A 20,561-nucleotide genomic window follows, 5' to 3' on the forward strand; every position below is an offset into this window, starting at 1 on the left:
TAATGTGTAGCGGGGTCGGACGGGTTTTCTTTTTTGTCACAGTAACAATTGTTTGAATGGTATCAGTCTGTTAGGTAGCAAGTTGAAAACAAAATTGGGTGTTATTGAGAATATGCTAAAGCGGCTAACATGTAGCTGTATTTAAATTGTTTTTTTGCATTACTAACAAGGTTGAGTGCGTTAGTGTAGTCACAGTAACGTTTGATTTTGCTGCATTAGTCTGTTATTTTACATCACAAAAAAATGTCAAGAGGTACAGTTATTGTTGTTATGCTAATGCAGCAGGTTACAAAGAACTTATTGGCTATGCGCAAATTCCTTCATTACTCACTATTTAGTGCACTATATAGTGCGTTTGCCATTTTGTAGAGTTACAATTCCAAAATTTAGTGCCCTAGAAATTACCCAGAAGTCTCTGCGAAAAACCAGTGTGTATCGATTCTCACTAGATTGGCGAATATAGACCACAACATTTGAAGCATTTTTGCTTAATGAATCTGTTTAAATGTATTTTTTAAATTAATCATGATTATTTTTAATTTTGAAACACAGTGGATTCATAAAAAGTCTTTGTAAAATGCTCATATTAATTAGATTTTCACTTTGTGAAATTGGTGACTTGCCCTTTTTTTTTTAGAGTGTAAAAAGTAGTGAGCCGACTTGCTTTAAAAATCCAGGGCACTAGATAGTCCCGCACTGTATAGTTTTTTAGTAGTTGGGGGTTATGGAAGGAATTCAGACGTAGCCCTAGTATTACTGTGAAGGCAGATAAGAAAGTCTGACTGACTTATCTCTGACTCCTTTTCTCGTTTAATGCGCCTTAAAGTTCGGTGGGCCTCACATATGACAAAAGTTCAAAAACAGACCATTGTGCGCTCTAAAGTGTGGAAAATATGGTAATTAGAGATACAAGAAAGATCATGCAAAACGATCTAACCTGTTTTTCTTTGTAAATTCAAAAACACAATATGTGGAGGAACATTCAACATAAACAAGGAAAAGCCAAGAAAATCCTGTTCTGAGAAAAATGTGCACATCAAAGGACAGATTGGTTTGTTTGATTTCCTGTTTACAGTTCCTTCAAGTAATTACACTAAATTGTATATTGATGCTGTTACATCTTCAGCCATAAACACAAGTTTATTCAAAGGAAACGGGAAGCAGCATTAAGTGCAGTATCTGGCTTCCACCTCATCATCTTGGCTGCGAGCTGCAAAATGAAAAAGCCGAAAGCCCTTCAGAGGTGGAGGACTCATGTAATATGCATGGCCACTGGTTCTTTGACTGTGTTTGTGTGTGAAGCTGTGTATGTGTGTGTTTGCTTGTGCTTTCATGGTAGAATGACGGAGGAGAAGCAAGAAAAGCAAGACAGGAGAGGAATAGACAAATATGGTTCACCTCTGTCTGCAGGAACAAGAGAAAAACAAAAAAATAAAAACATATGTAATAAGTTAGATTATGATTCCCTCTGCTTCCTTTCAAACTCCCTTCATCTAGCACTTCACATGAGCTCTGGCCTTCACATCGTTTGTTGCTCACTATTTGAAAAGAGTTTATAAAGAAATAACGCCACAGTGGAACACTTTTCCAGTGTATGTGCAGAAGCCTACATAATCAAAGCAGCATATTGTATGACGTTTGGAGCTTAATTAATATTGTAAGCGTTAAGACTGCAGGAAATCACCCACATATTCTTGAAGAAAAAGGTTTCAAAGCACAGGCATGCGTCTAAAAGGCAGCATTAAAGATAGATTAGGAACCTGTTAATCTTGGAAGACTGCCCTTGCACAAAGTCTATAAAGACCTTTCCAGTAAATTAAAAGAAAAGTGATAAATGGGATGGGATGAAAGTTCGCTCTTAATTACAGCATGCCTCTAATTGACTAGTGGTCCAATTACTGTGGTTTTTGTGGGTAATGTATCAGAGAACTAGCCGAGCCAAGCGCTGCTGTGTTCATAATTACAGTAGACATCAGATTAGACCAATGAGCCACAAACACACTGTAGCTTTGATTCATATGTAAATGTGCCCATTCGGGTATTTTTGCATATGTGAATGAAGCTGTGACACAGCAGCAACAACAGGTTAATCAATGGATCAACAATGTAGGCTGTTTTTTTTTTGAAGATATTTGTTTGTAGATGAAGCAGACGGTAAATGTTTTTATTGATGCTGTTAATTTTTGTCCATTCTTAAGAGCACAATATATCCAAAAGTACACAGTCGCTTAGCTTATCTGCAGATAACGGCTGCAAATAACTACTAGTAAGGGTGATGATAAATTGATTTAGTATTTTTAAAATTAGTTGCAATTATTTTAACTTTTTTGGAAGCCAAACTAAAAAAACAAGATGTTTCTTTGTTCAGTCAAGCAGCATCAGAATCAAGGCAGCAGTAAACAAGAAACTTTCAGCCTTGTCACTGAAGTTATTCCCTAACTGAGGCCTGGAGGGTTCACTGAACATGAACCGTCCGTGATTATTGCGCTCTTTATATGCAATTCTTTGTTGATTCGTGAGTCTATTACATAATTTGAACATATGTGTGCGATATAAAAGTTATACAATGGTGGTGCATATGTGGAATGGTCTTGAAAAGCCACTAATTTGCATTTGCATCTCGCAAAAATACCAAAATTTCATACTTGCAAAATGCACAAAATGTACGCAGTGGCTGTGGGACACGGCCCATACTATGTTTTTTTCTCAGAAAGTCTGCTCCGTTTGGTTTTGTTAAAGCTCCTCTGAGCTGTATGGCAGTTACAAAAACACACCTGGTTCTACCTGAAAACAAAGGTCTAGGTTTACTTGCAAACGAACCCTAGTGTGTGTTAGTGTAAACACACACTAGTATAAAAAAACAGACTGACAGATGTGCAAAAAAAAGAACAAATTCAAATGTATGCAAGCCACAAACAGGGTAGAAAAATTCCAAAGTGTAAATCTGGTGTAGAAAGATTCTGAGTGTCTTCTAAAAACAAGCTATTTAATCACCTATTATGATGTAATGACTACATGTCTAAATTATTTTTCTAAAATATTCTTATCTTGTTCCAGTCCTGGATTTTGAGTTGTGGCTTAGCCTTTCCCTGGTCATCAAATGTCTTTACTGTCAGGACTTTGTCTTTGTATTTGTTATAAACAAAGTCTAAGATCTTTATCTGTTATTGGTTTTACTTCAAGTAGAAAAGAAAAAAGATATTTTTTCATATAGCAAAGACTTTAAATGTGCTACATTAAAAGTTAACATCAAGACATTTGCATAATGTAGTATGTCGGACTGTTTAGCCCTTTAAGGCCAACGTAGTAAGATTTTACACATTTTCACTGTCACAACATTATTTAGAGGTTTGTGTGCAAAACTTTGATCCAGAATTGTAATTCTGCTGAAAACAAATATCACTCAAAAAGAAACTGTTGCACACTTCAGCTAATCTGACTGTCTTAACCTGACAGACTTCAACATTTAGACCAATGCTGTGACAGGTTGTCCGTCTGCACCATAACCAGCTTATCAATCAGAACATGAACAACAAAGCCAAAAGGTGGTGGTTTGTACAGAAAAACAAAGGTTTCAAACTGATCTATGTTGGAGATGACGACAACCTTTCACAACGAGTTCTCAACTAAACCCAAACAGTACAAGATAGATGTCTTTTAGTGATTGCTGAAGTTATGAGGGATTACACTTTCTATAGTTGGATCGACCTTCCTGTTTTTCCTTAAGTTCTTTGTTTTTTGGTAAATCATAAAAATAGGTTTTGGACTTTTTTTGCTGTGATTTTATACATTCTGAATAATTAAACACAAATGTTTAAATATTGGATGTCAGCCTCAGCCTATGGGTCTTTGAAAATATCAACAAAAACTCAATATATTGTTTTCTTGACTGCCGATAACATGATATAGATGTTTCATTCATTAGCGTTTCCCTCTGCCATTGTAACAAAGAAGAAAAAGAAATTCTTAGGGAGAAGACGACTGAGATGGGACAAAGATTGCCTGATGAAAAAAAATCTCATCAGAAAAAGAAAAGTAACACAGAGCACACTTATTTGAAAGCCAAAAAGCTTTCATCTGAAAATAAAAAAATACCAAAGGTTCTATGGTCTCATCAACAATATTTAGAAATTTAGGCTTAAGGCTGAAAAACTGGAAGAGTTTTAGCATTTTGTCCTTAAGGTAACTAAATTGAGTTCAACAATGGCAGACATAACAGAGTAATGCTAAAGTCACATTTTTTTTTAATAAAAACATTTTCTTTCTATCCCAAAGAGCTCTCAGAATCTTAAAAGTGACATATAAGATGCTCCAATACTCCTTTTTCCCACAGTGATGAAAGAAAAACTAACTCGTTGTTATTTCATCGTGGGAGTCTGCCATGCAAATCCATCCCTATATGGAAAATGCATTTGTCTGTATTGCAGAGATGATTGACACATGGCTCAGGTACCATATGGGCTCTGACTGCAAACAGCAGTGCTGGAATAACACGGCAAGCGTTATGATCAAAGCAGCTCTCCCATTTTCATCACCGCGCTTCGGGAGGATATCTACATAGCAGCTTTGCCCAGGGGAACGCTGACACAGCAGTCCCGGCTTGAAACTTGCACACTAAAACTCTGATTTATGTGTGTTTACGGAGCGCACACGCAGGAGAACACTTTCGGTTTCCTCTCTGAAAGCAGCCACACAATGAAATACAGAGAGACTCTCACTGATGAGACGAGCTGAGACGGCAGGTTTGGAGGCTTTTACACTGGGGGCACCGAAATTAACAGCTATGACCAGGTTTTTTAAATAGTTTAGTTGGAAGTGTAAACATAATCCAATTAGTATATAATGGTCAAATGTAAAAGATGCAATAGGCTGTAAAGGAAAATGATCCAACTTTAACAGTGAATTTGTGAAAAAAGAAAAAAATAGAAATAGGCATCTAAATAATACTGATGACTACATTTTGTTATTTTTTGTTTTTTGAAACCACGGAAATTATTTTATTTATGGGTCTAAAGAGCCTAATACATCTGATTTCCATGTAGGTGAAGGGAAAAGTGTAAAACAAACAGTTGAGACTAATACGTGTTCGTTCAATGATATGGTCATACTAGACTCGCACTGCTGTGCTAAGGCCTGCTAATGATTCCCGCTTAGCCACTCTGCAGCAGCAGAATCATGTCTGTTTGCATAAAAGTCTTTGAAGGAACTGGAGAAAAGGAAATCTGATTGATTTTTTAAAAATAAATTGCCATTTGTGGGCTCTTTACATCAATTTTGGGTAAACTTCTAAAATCTAGTTTGGCTAAATGGACAGTACTTGTGCTGCGCTCATGTAGCTGACAAAATTGCATGTGGGAGTTTCAAAAGTGTTTAAAAACGACAAACAGATCTGACATTCCTGGCCATGGATCACAGAATCTTACTGTCTAGAACAGCAGGGCCCAATACGTTGACTGTGATCGAGAGGAACTGTGGGAGGATCCTGGACCATTATAAATAAATAAACACAAAAAAAATACTTTTTTTAATATGCCATCAGCCAATCCTAATCATCCTGAAGTACAACACCTATTGACATGCAGAACAGCCAAACATACATACATAAGTGCACACGTGTTCCCACCAAGCTAAGTTAACAGATCATCTTCAGAAAGGTGTGAACATTCAGTGTCAGACTCCTTTTATTCTGTCATCTAGTGAACACACATATTTATTCTCCCACTTCTTCCAAAGTGACAGCTGTCCTTATTTCTGATCCGCCATCATTCTGTTCACGATAAACAGATGATTGCTCCTTGAAATGCCCCAAACTGCTGAGTTGTCTGATTGTTCCTACAGATACCAGAGCTCTGATTTATGCTTCCTTCTGTGACAGAGACAATCTTGATCCCACAGATTATGAACTTTAAAGAAACATTTTAGTTTTTCTCTTTTAAAGCCAAAGCAGACTTCTGTCTTTAAAGGGTTCTTTTGAGGCTAAACTCACAGCTTTATGTGTACTAAATAGTTAATGTGTTCATCTGCAACACCACTGATATGACACATACTTGTAAAGAAGGGAAGTGATTGGGTTCTTTGTTAGAAATTCATGCCTTCTTAACATTGACTAGACATGAGAACTGGACTCAGTGACCCCTCCCCCTGGCAATCCAAAAGGAAGTACCCACTGGTTCCAAGAATCCAAAACCTCATAGTCTGAAAACCCATTCTTGCTGTGATACTTTTTTTTAACATATTTTTATTATAATTATTTTTTTTCATGATGTTTTTTCTTTAATCCAAGTTTTTAAAGTTATAATCTGACCAATTAGATGCCTGAATAAAAGTAGATGGTCTCACGTTGAACCCTTCGACTGGTAGGGGTTTGGACTTAAACAAGCTTACTCCTGATTGGTGAGAGTAGTTGCCATGGAAAAACATATAGACTGATTCTTACCAAGTGCCGCTTACTGACACTGTCTGGCTCCACTATGGTGGTGCAAAAAAATGACCCGTGAGCCCGAAAGAAAATTAACGGATTGGAAAATGAATGAAAAATGAATGAAAAAAAAGACTGAATTGACTTAATTTGGTTAGAGCTGGAAATAAGGCCTTTGTTTATGAGTGATGTCCAACTGACTCTGTCCAGTTCTCTTCTACAGTCAATGCTTGTAATGAAAAACAACGACAATGAAATGCCGTATACTTCTAGACTTCCATATACTTCTTGGGTCGCAGGCGGTTGAGCAGGTCGTCCAATGATCGAAGGGTCAGCGGTTCGATCCCCGGCGGTTCGATCCCAGCTCCCCCTAGCCTACTGTTGTTGTGTCCTTGGGCAAGACACTTCACCCTCCTGGCATCCAGTGTTCCTCCACTGGTGTGTATGTGCATGAATGTCCCGGTGATGGTCAGAGGGGCCGAAGGCGCGAATTGGCAGCCACGCCTCTGTCAGTCTGCACCAGGTCAGCTGTGGCTACAACAGTGGATACCATCACCAAGTATGAATGAGGAGTGAATGAATGATGGACACACTAAGCGCTTTGAGCGTCTGAAAAAGCGCAGATAAATCCAATCCATTATTATTATTAGACCGTTTACAGTCATAGTCCCATTCACCCATACACACATTCACACACTGATAGTGGCTCCACTACCATACACTGGCGCCAACCTATGACCACCAGGATAAATGTGGGGTTCAGCGTCTTGCCCCTTCAACACATGGGTGGGCGAGGCATGTACCAAACCTGCGATCTTCCAATCAGAGTCGACTGCCTTATCTCTGCAACACGACCACCCCGGAAATGAGTTTGATTAAAAAGATTTACAAACTAAAAAAGATAGAATCTGTTGCCATTATTGCACAATTATATTATGCAATAATGATGAATGAATGCATCTGGAAAAACTGTTGTTGATGATTTTTATTTTTAACTTCTTTACTCAATTCAAAATCGTCCTCAAACTTTTATTTTGAAATCTCCTGCCTGAACCATTAGATTGATGCTGCTATCCATCTGTCCATCTTCTTTTGATCATCTGGGACCGGGTTGTGATAACAGCAGTCTAAGAAAAGTTGACCAGACTTTCTTCTGGCTTAAATTAAATATTTGCAGCAAGAAAGTAAAACTTCAGGAAGGGATAGGAATAAAGACCAACTTTAGAAACAATTCCGCTCCGAGTGTGATTCGGTCTAGGCCTTTTATCTTTTCATGCAGCTGAAACACCAAAAGCTTCTTCTGATATCATAGCTGGAACAGCATAAACAACTCTGACTGCGCGAGTTGAAAAAGAATAAAAGAGAATGTGTTCCTGTCAGAGCAGAAAAACAAACACTTCGGGCAGATTTCGCTCAAGTTCTGAAGCCGTGAATCTCCTGGAGAAAGCCTTAAATTACTTTCAGAGCTAAAAAAACTCACAATCAAATCAATAAAAACAAACCAAAAAAAAAAACATGAACACATTAAGCAAATGTTGTCTGTGTGTTAATGTGAGCGAAACCCTGCGTGAACACAGCTGAGATGAGTCCTGTATTTGCAGAGAGCATGCTCACTCAGCCGAGTGTGACGTGTCTTCAGCCCTGAACAGATAACTGCACTGAGTCTGCCTGAGTGCAGCCTCAAACTTTGCACTCAGCTGCCCTCCACTCACAGTAAATGTACTAATAATACCAGCAGGAATTAACACACAGAAACTATTACTCAAAAGTGGACAGCTGGAATTACTGCGTCTACGTAAAATACTATGCCTGAGCGTCTGTGCCCAGGAAGAGTGCAGAAAAAGAAAGTCGTGCCTGCATTCACCCATCCAACCTAATGGATGCTGACCACTAAGAAGCACTAGCTGAAATATGCATGACAGGAGAATAAGCTCCCTGCAGGGGCTCAAGAAAAGTCTACCTCCCTCGCTCGGAGCATAAAACATTGATGGCAGCCGCGTCAGCCGCGCGGCAGCTCAACCTCTGAATGGAGTTAACATCTAATTTTGGACTGCACTCACATGACCACAAGTCTGGGAAAAGAAAGAGCTGAGCAGCTTTACCTTCCTGCCTTTAATTATGCAGCCTTTAAAGTCTGCATTATTATACGGGAGTCCAATATTTCTTCCTGACCATCAGGAAGAAATTATTGGGAAGGTTTAAAAAAAAAGTCATATAAAATATTAAATATTAAATACAAATCCTAGAGGTTGGTGTGTTGAGTAAAGCTACTGTTGATCACAGGTGAACAGGAGAATCGTCCATCCGTCTCTGTTTTTATCTGACAAGCAAAGAGTCCGCTTCATATGACCTGCTTCTTTTCAACTCAGACCTCCCTGTTTGCAGTCAGCGTAACTGCATGGAAACCAAGGCGTTTCCATGCCAGAAGAGTTGTAATAGCATGCTTTTACATACCCATAACACCACACGATGGATGTGTTTGGAATTCACCCCAACTGGCTCCCTCTGAAGAGGAGAAGCTTCTCTCACATGACTGAGCTCCTTGGGGGAGAAACTACCACATACATTCCTGGACTGAGGCTGAAATGTAGGCATTTGGTAAAGGACATTGACTAGTCTTGGGTCAGTTTAATTACTAACCTGTTGGAAGGCCAGTAAATGGGGGGGGGGGGGGGGGGGGGGTAATTTATTGACAGGTCATGGACAAACCTTTCGCTGTCATTGTTGCCAGACAGATCCCAGAAAAAAATAAGCCCACATGTTGATTAGTGATTAACAGGCCCCAATTACCAGTTATTAATCATCTATTATTTATCACTTCCTGTTTTGACTGAAGACATTTTTTTGTTGATATTACATCCACAATTTTTGCAGTCAGTCAGAGCAAGGCATGACAAAATAGCCAACTGCTGCTCAACTTTATTAGCAACCACCAAATAACTAATGTGAGTTCACGTCCCCCTCCCCTCCCATTTCATTTTATCAAACATCAAAAACAATAAAAGAAAAGAAAGAGAAATAAAAGAGGTAAATCATAAAAAAATCAAATACTAAAGGTTCTAGTGTAAATTATTATCACGATCTATCTATCTATCCATCTATCAATCTACTTATTAAATATAAATTAATTATTTTGTAAAAGTATTAATAAAACATTAAGAATTAAACCCAATCACCTGAGATTACTCCAAAAAGTATTTGGTGTTTTTCTGTATAACCAGGAAAATCTGTGCAACACCAACAGTAAAGATCATCCTGAAAACATATTGTATATGCATTTATAAAACAAATGATCTATTGTTTTTTTAACAATATCTCAAAAAGTGCAGTTGTTTTCCTGTCTGTTTCACTTTCTGTCTTTTCAGTGCAGCTTTCTGTCAGATCCAAACACTAACTAAATGACAGACAAACATGAAACACATTAGATGAATAGTGAGGACATGTAGTAAAAATGTCTACAATGTTTAAAAAAAACTAATAACGCATTACATTATTAGCATCCTCTGAGTGAACTAAAGGGATTATCGACCCACTTTACAAAGGATTCCACAGTTTGCCGTGGGGCAGAAAATACAGAGATTTACAGGATAGAACTGATTACAATGATTAGAATCACATATGTAAATTTATATTTATAGCACAGATAAGTGGATACATTTATTTTATTATAAGTAGACTATAGTGCTGCATCTCGTGATGGCAGCTGGGGTTGATGACAGGTGAGGCACTGCCTCCCCTAATTACACCTCCCTGGTTGAAACGTATCTTAAGGCCCTGTCACACAGCCACTATGTACGTGAAATTTTTACAGATAAATCATGAATGAACCACGTTAAAACCATGGAGGAAGTACGAATAACCACAACAAGAACATGGAAATCAACGTAGTACGTGAACCGTGCGTGATTATGTGCAAATCATTTGTGATTTGTGCGTCAATTACGTCATTTGAACATGTGAGCTGTATCCGTGATGTAGAAGTTATACATCGGTGGTACATTCTTAAAAGGTCTGTTAGACATATCTGGAAGGGTCGTGGAAAGCCACAAATTTGTGTATGCTTTTTGCTAAAATCACAGACAATCGCGTAAGGTTTACTTAATAACTGCACATAAACGACGTAAAATAAGCATAGACTGCATAATTCTTAACCATCAAAAATTTTGAACGACTCACAACCGAAAACCCTTGACATACACCTGCCCACATTGACTAATACTTAAAAAATAATAATTACAAATTACGTTCATCACGCATGGATCATAAAAATGAAATTTCGTACGTGGAAAATGCGCTAAATGTGCGTGTCAGCTACGTGACATAGCCTTATATAAGAAACTAAGGCTGATGAACCCACCCCAGAATGTGTGGGAGGAGCTACCACCCAATGTTTTAATGAGCCCAAAGCTGAGTCCCTGATTGGTTAATGCGACGTGTCTTCTTCGTCAAACTGCTGATTTTTTAACTCTGGATGGACCGCATGAAAACTAAGCAAACGGATGAACTGAATACGACGGGTTTCTGTAAACTACTGACATCCAATTCTGGTCCAGCGTGTTTTGAGAAACATTTTGGAGACAACAGAAAAATTAGCAATCTTATGGAAATAAAGTCCTATTTAAAAAAAATATTTTATTGATCTCTCTATTTGGGCATCGTTTAAATCAAATCATAAAAATACGAACAGATTATTTCTACTTTAGTCCTGTCCAGCTGTCCTGTTTAGTCATTTTAATGAAAGAAGAAAAAAATCCAAACATACAAGAGACACAACAGAAGAAGTAGCCATGTTTCTTCTTCTAGTAGTTTGTGTCTACCAGAAAACAGACACTATTAAAAACGTTTTGTAAGAAAGAAAATATATAATTAGGTTGTTGTGACAGAATAATCAAAAACTTCACCCAGATTTGTAGTCCTGGGGAAAGAAAAAAAACCTTGCTTTGATCCGTCCTTCTGGGATTTCTTTGTTTTTTTTTTGTTAAATTTTCCTCTATCAAGACAACAGTCCACCTGGAATTAGAACAAAGCTGCAGATCTCCACTTTGTACTCTTATTTGATGTGTTTGGCCTCTTATTTCAACAGACACACAGAACAATGTTGCATACAAACAACCCAAACAACCACAAAAGGCTCAGGATTCTGACTTTACCACAGGTTTGATCTCAGTTTATCAAAGCTGCATTGATGGGATTCCAGAGTCACACAGAAATGTAGGAGTTTGGCTGAAACCAACAAGCAGTCCTATAAATTCTACCATGTCCACCCCATGGATCCTCTCTCTTTTTATATGCATAAATACTTACTTGCAGAATAACAAAGCTGCTTGTTATTCACAAGAACAGTGGTGACATACCACTGTCAATGAATGAAAATGAGGTCATAAAGTGGACTGAACTATGGGGCATATCAAGCGAGAAAACAGTAAGAGATGAGTCCATCAGTTCATTAACTGCATTCACAATAATCTAGATGTTTGTAACCCGTTTCACATGAGACGCTTTAGAAGAATTGGCCCCATTGGCATATTTAAAATAAATCACAACCTTTATTACAACACGTACAAAACAAAACAGACAGATAAAGCTCAAATAACCGTTCCTGTGATGATGCTAACTCCCAACCTTTTTAGTAAGATGTTAAAAAAATATAGTCCAGGACCGCTACATGTTAGCCCCATTAGCATATTCGCAATTCCTGTAACTCCCAACCTTGTTTGGAACAAACAAAAAACACGGTCCGACACAGCTACATGTTAGTCGCGTTAGCGAAATTGCAATACCTGTGAATCCCAACGTTTCCTTTTTGCATCACATAAAAAAAACTTTGACAGAGCGCAGTGTACCTCTCAAAATCACTTAATCAATAAACACAACCAGAATTAATCCATATATAAGATGCTCCGGCTTATAAGGCAAACTATCGTTTTATGAAAAAATCCTTTTACGTTTGCATTAAAGTGCGGAAAATACTGTAAATCAAATAATATTTATTTGAGCAGGTCAATGAACTTGGAGGAGGCTCACAGCTCAGTCAGGTAGAAAACATCAAAACAGTAACAAGGTGAGTTTGTGGAAACAAAGTACTGTGAATGTTCCCACTGATAAGAACCTTACATTCATCAATAAGAGGAGAAAGGTAGTCTAAGAATGGACCAACTGCAACTAAATAGCAAGAATGTGAGGGCTTGCACTGTGTAGTGAAAGAAGCCCCACACACAAGCTCTGACAACACCACATAATGTTTACAGGCTGATTACAGGCGGCCTGATAAGTCACATGCAGCCCTGAACCAATGACCTGTGTTAAGGTGGCGTAATTGTCTTTTTACAGGAGTCTCTAAATCCATCCTCAGTTTCCTTTCACTGGCTCACCCCTGCCATGCAGACTCTGGTTGCCTAGCAGCATCTGTCCTCAAGATGTATCTTCAGTTTTTTTTTCCTTTTGACTTTGACTACAAAGCCAGCAATTTTTTAGCATTCAGGTAAAACAAGGTAATGAGTCCTTCTCTCAGGATGAAACTGTGAAAGACGAGGCAGTGAAAGATGTATTGCAGAGTAGAGGACTTATCCAATTTTTTTATGGTTCACTATCAAAAGACAGAATTAGTGTTTTTGACTGACCTGCAGCCATCTGCATGTATCCAGCCAGGGTGCAGGCCCTCCTCTCACATCCTCCGCTGGGAAGGAAGACGGTGATAATGGCCAAGAGGGAGCTGACTGCCAGTAGAGCACAGCCTCCCGAGCACAGCACTGCGCTGGTCTGAAAAACGCACAAACACACACAACAATTTCATTTGAGCTGCAAGAATTCAACTGCAAAGTCCCCCGAGCACCACACTGATGGAGCCAATTTCATATTTTTACAAGTGGGAGCAGCAAAAGTGGAAAGCTGCCCAGCCAGAACCCACAGCACCTTATTGTCTGTCACATGTTCTCTGCTGCTACAAAGCCAAGAAGATATGGTTTAGTTAAATTCATTTACTGCTCCCACAAATGCAGTAATTTTCCAATTTTGTAGGACAAAATGATTGTTTAAAGAGTTAAAAGTGGAACATTGGCAGCATTGTATGTGGGAAAATATTAGCTAATTTTTGTGATGCAACACTGCACAACATTTCCATAAAAGCATGGAGGACAGGGACAAGCAAAAACATTTTTTAATTAAGTAATTGAGTTAAAACCGATTAGTAAAAGCATTCCAGATGAAACAAGTCACTGTAAGACTTGACCTGAGAAAAGGGTTTTAAAAATCTCCAATAAATAAACTTTTAGAAAATCCAGAAAATCTCAAAAATTTGATAATTAAACAAAATTAAATGTTTGGTAATCCTCTATGGAGAATTCATTTAAATATGCAATTCCTAAGAGAAAACTCTGACTTTACTAGATTTTAGGTCATTCAAAGCAATGCAGGCACAAGTGGTTACAACACACATCAGCATAGATGTTTTGGCCTTTACTAATAGAAAATCAAAGTGTTTACTGTTTTGTTTAAATGTGGGACACCATTACCAGTTTGATTTGCTGTGAAAGATCCTTTCTTGTTCCAGTCAAAAATGTAATTAGGCAGCAGTGGATGCAGCTTAATTATCGTAACCCTTGTGCTGTCCTAGGCACTTTAACATTGAGAGTTGGGTCATCTAGACCCACTAGACAGTGCGCTGAACCTTTTTTCTTCAATGATTTGTGATCTTCACTGGTGTCCATGGATTACATGAAATCTTTCCACCTTTATCCACCTTTGTCATGGTAGGGAGAACACGTCAAAGTAAGGGTGGGGTCATATAAGATATCAGAAGGGTTAAACAAAGAAAGGGCCATAAGGGTTATAATTGTTCCCGAAACATCTTTATAGAAACTGAACATTGCTAAATATAAAGCTATATTTGTGATGTTTCTTCTTAAATCAGGTAGAGTTTAAAGGCTAAAATCTGCTTAAAAAATGACCTTTTGTTTTGTTTACTTCGTTATAAATAATGTAGGTATATAGCTTTATAAAATCATAGTATATTGTGTGGGTTTTACCATAAAGCTACATCTATTTTAGACCAATGATAAACCCTGAAAACGCCTTATGTTCTGTAACAAGAACAAACAAGATAAAACAGTTTCACCAAAAGTCGCAGAACAATCCCTGGATGCAGTTTTTGTTTCTGTTTATACTGCCTTAACAGGACTGAGGCTTTGCCTGAATCATGTAGTTCCAAATAGATGTGAAGGGAACAAGGACTGGTTAAGACCATGGATGAGCTTTCTGAACAAATGCAAAGAAGAGTGCCGGGCTGAGGATTAACTTGGATAAACTTAGATCATCTCAAAACATGTAAATACAGCAAAATATTGACCCAAAAATGACCACATATCTTTGTTCGTATCCCTTTCACAGAAGCCCATTAGTGAGCCACCTTCATTTTCAGATGGAAATGTTCGGTTCCGTGGTAAACATCACTCTATTCCACCTTTTTCTTGAATAGTCTTGATTGTGTTAGATTCAGAATGAGCTAATTTCCCTCTCTGAAACTGTCAAATGTCTTAGTGTGACGTCAACAAAAGAAGACAGTTTACTTCCAGCGCTGATCAAATGAAATCAATGCAGTCGCCATTTTTTCATGTTGGAGCCAGAAATCGTCAGTAAGCAGGGATTGGTCCAAGTTTGTTTGAGTCGTTGTCTATTTGACAACCACTCTCACCAATCAGGAGTGAGCTTGTCGGAAGTCCACACCTCTACCACTTGAAGACAGGGTCAGAACAATCTGTCAATCGAACGTTTTGATTGTTCAACATTGGGGTCAGCAGTCACCACATACTTTTATTGAGGCCTCTGATTGGTCAGTTTATAACTTGGATACGTTTCGTGTCAAACAGTGTAAAATGTGCTCAGATATGTGTTTAGGTGTGTTTTCCACAGGCTGTGCGTCCTCACGCTTCTTTCTTCTCCTTGCTCTGCCTCTTTAGCTTTACTAAAGCTCCCTTATCAGCTGGTTTAAAATGGACTCTGTCCACCTAAAATGCCATCTCCAAACACAAGTGATGATCATTGCAGGCACAGACAATAGTGGGGAAATGATTAACAGGCGTGTGAAAATCACGACCCAACAACATGTCATTACAGCTGTCCCTGATGTGACTGACGTCAAAGACGGAAGAATGAGAGCAGATTGATTTACAAGCATGACAGTAAATGTCATGTGCTGCTCCTGGCTGCTCATAAGAACGGCAGTAAAGTAGTGTCACACCATCAGAATAACATTGCTGACTTTAATTTGACCTAACAAACTTTTAAAACTATGCCGTCAAAACTACCGGTATGCATAAACTTAATGGTCGACTAATAAATTGTCTCTTAAAATTTCCTGATATCTGATATTTTCATGTAGCTACACAAGCATGCACCTTTTTTACTAATTCAATGAGTTGTGAGATGAACTTCAAAACTTGGTTAATTTGGCTCCGATGTAGCCACGCCACTCCACATCCCCATCATTGTCTAGACCACGGGTCCCCGACCTTCTTTAAGACTTTTTTTAATGTCAGACAATATTTTCATGGACCGGCCTGTACGAGGAAGAAGTGTGTTCTTCATCCTCTGTAAAACCTTTTTTTGTCCGCTAGATCTTTTGTAGGAACCATTAAAATGTGATGTAGATTTACCTTTAACCCAAACCCAAACTCTCAAAGCGGAAACTCTAAAAATGGGACGCAACTTCAGCCTTATCCGACTTTTTAGGTGCAATATATAAATACAAAAAAAAATAACAACAGAACAAAACATTACAGAAACTGGAATTTTTTTAAATATAATTATATATACGACTCTATCATTTTTACAACTTCATTAGCAGTATCGTGGTAACATTAGACAGTTTACTTTTTTTTAAACGAAAAATATGATGCCATCGATCTCACAAAGTGGGAATCTCATTTATATGAGCGTTTTGTGACGATCATTTATGAACCTATTGAGTTCTGAAGATGAAAGCGTTGATGGTTTCTTGAAAATATTCGCCAATCTAGAGAGCATCGATTCACACTGTTTTTTTTCCGCAGAGACTTCTAGGAAATTTCTAGGGAACTCGATTTTAGAATTGTAGATTCGGACAGCACTACAAAATGACGAATGCACTATATAGTACAGTAGTGAAGGAATTCGGTCATAGCCATTGTTTAGCTTACAGTAACATTGCTTACTTATAGAAGCTGTAAAACGTAACAGTGTCATGCTTTAAACATGAGCTTGTAGCATTACCATCTATGAAGCAAAAATGCTAACAATACAGATGTGAAAACGGTGCAGTTAAAAGTCACCAAATAACCTATGAAACATGTTTTTGGAGGCATCTACAGGGCAAACTTCACATAGAAAAGATGCTGGGATTTGAACCAGTGCCAGAGAAGTGCAAACCACTTCACCACCATGCTGGCTAATAATTGTACCTGGAGTCTACTTTTTTTCAGGATTGTTTTAGCTTTTCTTGGTTGATTAGATTAAACCATACTTTGTTTTTAGTCCAAGTATGTTCTATTCCCTGATTCCCTGAGTTTCACACCAACTTAAGCTCTCAATTACCTGACCTCCTGTGTGTTAGTTAATACCACGTTTTCCAGGTAGTCATTACAAAATCCCTTTGTCTCCAGGGTTGTTGTGGTTCTTTGATAAAACTGTTCAGGGTCTTGGTTTGTCACGTTTTAGTTCATGGTTTGTGTGATTGTTTCTTTCCTGTTTAAACTTATTTATTAAAATGAGATGTCTGACAATTACTAATGACCTCAGCTGAATTACCATGTTAATCACTTCCTACAGCAGGGCTTTTCAATTAGACGCCCACACGCCGCATGAGGCCCAGGAGCAACATCTGAGCGGCCCAGTGCAGAGTCACAGGAAACAATGCTAATACATTTTTTATTGAATTTCAAAACAAAACAAAAAAAAACATCAGTGCAGAATTTCCCACACATGTTAAAGTCCATGAATGCAGCACTTTGGGTAATCTAGTGTACTCGAGGGTCCCTTTACACCTCTAGAGGTATTATTTTTGAAAAATTAAAATAAAAACCATGCTACTCTGCTTGATCCTGCATAGTCCACTTAGTGAACATTCAATAACAAAAAAGAGAGAAAGCATTTCTTTCTTTTTAACCTTTCAGAATAAAAGCTCCTTACAAGCTACCTGTCAGCATAAAATCACAGTATTAGCTGTTCCCTAAAACTTTCTCCCAATAACAACAGTCAATTAGAATCTGGTAAAGAAGTAACAAACTCTGCTGGAAGGCTGAGTTCTGTCTGCCTGGCATTATTTGAAGTGTACTACTCAAAGCTTTAAGTCATTATTCTTTTTTGAAAGACTTCAAAAAGTAACAGAAAGTAGTCAAGTAAAATCACGATATCTTTGTAAAGGTTTGTTTTATGAAGTCATATATAATTATTTTGTTGTGTTTTCATTTATCACGGTAATATAACAAAGTCTTTGTTTTTCAGAGTCATATTTCAGGGCAATTTGGTTCTTCTTTTGACTGAATTCTTGATTCTCTGCCATGGCTCTACCGCTATATAGATTTGTTGGTAGTATCACCTGATCACAGAACTGTCTGGAGATGAAATTCTTAGAGAAATGGGCATCAATGTGTAAGTATCGTCTCTCCTCTGTACTTTGCCAAAAAGTCCATCCCTGGTTTTTGCACAAAAAACAAATTAACAACCCTATCTGGTCTACTTTTTTTTTTTTTAAACAATTAACATTTCTCATCACGAATATAAATCTATATTTAGTTGACCATGGAGAAATGTTTTACCCCATTACTGTATTGTACTAGTTGTTTATTGGTTGCTGTTTTTATCTGAGTTTTGTCCTATTCTAAATCCCCGGCTGAACGTTGCTTTAAAATTGTTGATTTCTTTGAAACTAAATTGTCATTTATTATTATGTTCTTGAACTGCTTGAAATATTCTCACTGTGAAAGAGTCTTTTTTAAAGCCTCCCTCTTTAGAAAATATTTGAATAGTTTGTGTCTGTTGCCATGGTTTTGTGACAGATGAAGAAAGTAAACTATAATTTATTCATAACGCATGCTCTCTTGATCTTCTTACAGGAAGAGGTCACACACAAATAGTTTTTTTTTTCCAACTTAATTTAAAGAAAGCGAGACGTTTCCATTGTGTGTTTTTGTGTATATATAAATGCATAGTTAAATAAATAAATAGTACAAATGTCCTCACTTTCAAAAACATGATAAAAATGTTAAAGGTAAATAGGCTGCAATTTGTGAGAATCACCACACACAAAAAAATCATTGCAGGGCTGAATCATTGAGGAAAAAAACCTTCCCTTTATATAAGCACCTAACATCACTGTCAGATGTCTCATCAAACCGTCCGCTGCTTTTTCTAAAGTTGCTGTTCCAAAAAGTCCACTTTGAGAGATCTGGAATACAGTGAAGTAAGGAGTTACATATAAACCAGTCACTCTGAAAATATGGCAGGGAAAGCTTCACATAGATGATCAAGTAAATTCTAAATGTTTATTTTCACAATTTTGTCATTTACAATGAATATGAATAGTGTTTTTTGTGTTTTTAACATGTTCTTGTGGTGTTTTTCTGATGATGGCGGACTTATAGAGAAAATTAGGCTTAAAATTATATTTCTGATATGGTTTTTTAATTTAAATTATATTGAATCAGGAAAAGATGTTTGGAAAAATGCGAATTTGTGACATAAGAACCTACTATAAGCAGGCCACCTGCTCCCTGCCCGCTCTATTCTGATCATCCACTTGCAGACAAATAGATCCATTAACGTCTTTGTTTTCCTCGTTTGAGCTGGAATCTGGATCTAAACTGTACGGCTGGATAGATCAATTTTGATGCACCACTAATGTTAGGTTGGAGGTGTGAGGGGCTGTGAGCTAGCAGGAGAGCATGTAAACAGAGAGCTCTCAGTCATGGGTGACAGTGTAGGTACCAATTACCGTTCGGGGTCCTTTCGACTGAGGATAACGTCACACTACGGTAGCCTCAAACAAACTACGTAGTATGAAGATCTGGCTCTACATATTTTCATTTTCACGTTTCCTTTTGTAACCTGGGTGTGTGTGCCTGTTTGTTGTCTTGTAAATTTTAAGTTCTTTTTCGTCTTGTTTTGATATATGTAAAACTTGCTCAGCTGTATCTGTCGGTTATTTCTTTGCTTGTTTTGTTGTATTTTGAGGACCCCCTTGAAAACGAGATGACACATCTCAAGGGGCTTATCCTCTAAACAAATAAATTGAAATTGAAACCTAAAGTTTTGTTCCTACATAAGTTCTGTCTGACATTATTCTTTGTAATATTTATAGAGCGATTTTGCCACAACCTACTTTGTAAAAAGATCTGTGGCTGTTAGAATGAACCTGCTGCTCCACACAGGTGAACCGTGTCTCTGATCGGAGCAGCTGGAGTCTCGTAGCTTCGTGTTCGCAGGCAGGGAAGGTGCTTTGTAATAGTTTGCAGTCCGTAGAAGGGTTCGGAAGGCAGTCCATTCGGCTGCAAATGCAGCTAATAATGATCATAACAACAATAAAGGCATGTTTAGAAGATAATCTCGCTCTTTGTCTGAGCTGTATTTGTTTACAACGGACTGCATAATATCTTCTTCTATGGTAGTATCATAATTTGTCCAGACCAATCACTATCTGACAAGTCATCGGACCAACGGACAGCCAATCACATAATGTGACGTCAGCACTAGTCCAAGGACCCCGAACGGTTGTTGCAGGCCGAATGGTTATGGTACCTACACCGGAAAGTGGTGCTGAGGTTGCTCTGTGCCAACACAATTCAGAGAGGAAATTCACTCTGCAGAAACTGTGTTCAAGAAAATGACAGATTTTTAAATTTAAAAAATGGCATAATGGTCATTAAAAGATATCAAAGGAAGATAAGGTTCATTATTTTTAAACGTCTTTGTGATAAAATACTAATCTGGGTTTTATAATTTAAAAAACAAGATTAAAAAAATCGTTGAAACCAACATAACTTTTATATCTAATCAATCTTTACTTATCACAGTAAAAGCATTCCGGATCTTCAAAGCATATTTCCCCTTCCCCTATTTTAGCCTAATATAAAAAAAAAAAAAAAGTGTTTTGAATTTCTGATTTGGGATGAAG

At 37.7% G+C, this 20,561-nt stretch overlaps 1 protein-coding gene across 1 annotated transcript in view; it reads right to left on the reverse strand.

The window, feature by feature from the left end:
• The window catches only part of LOC101167817 (transmembrane protein 211), a 163,469-nt gene that overhangs the window by 88,678 nt on the left and 54,230 nt on the right, over positions 1-20,561 (reverse strand). The window contains exon 2 of the mRNA XM_011483716.3: positions 13,039-13,177. Within this exon, the coding sequence (XP_011482018.1) occupies positions 13,039-13,177 (139 nt within the window). The remainder of the gene's footprint in view (positions 1-13,038; positions 13,178-20,561) is intronic.

Source organism: Oryzias latipes, chromosome 14 (genome assembly GCF_002234675.1).
Source record: "Oryzias latipes chromosome 14, ASM223467v1".
In the NCBI taxonomy this organism is placed as follows: domain Eukaryota; kingdom Metazoa; phylum Chordata; class Actinopteri; order Beloniformes; family Adrianichthyidae; genus Oryzias; species Oryzias latipes.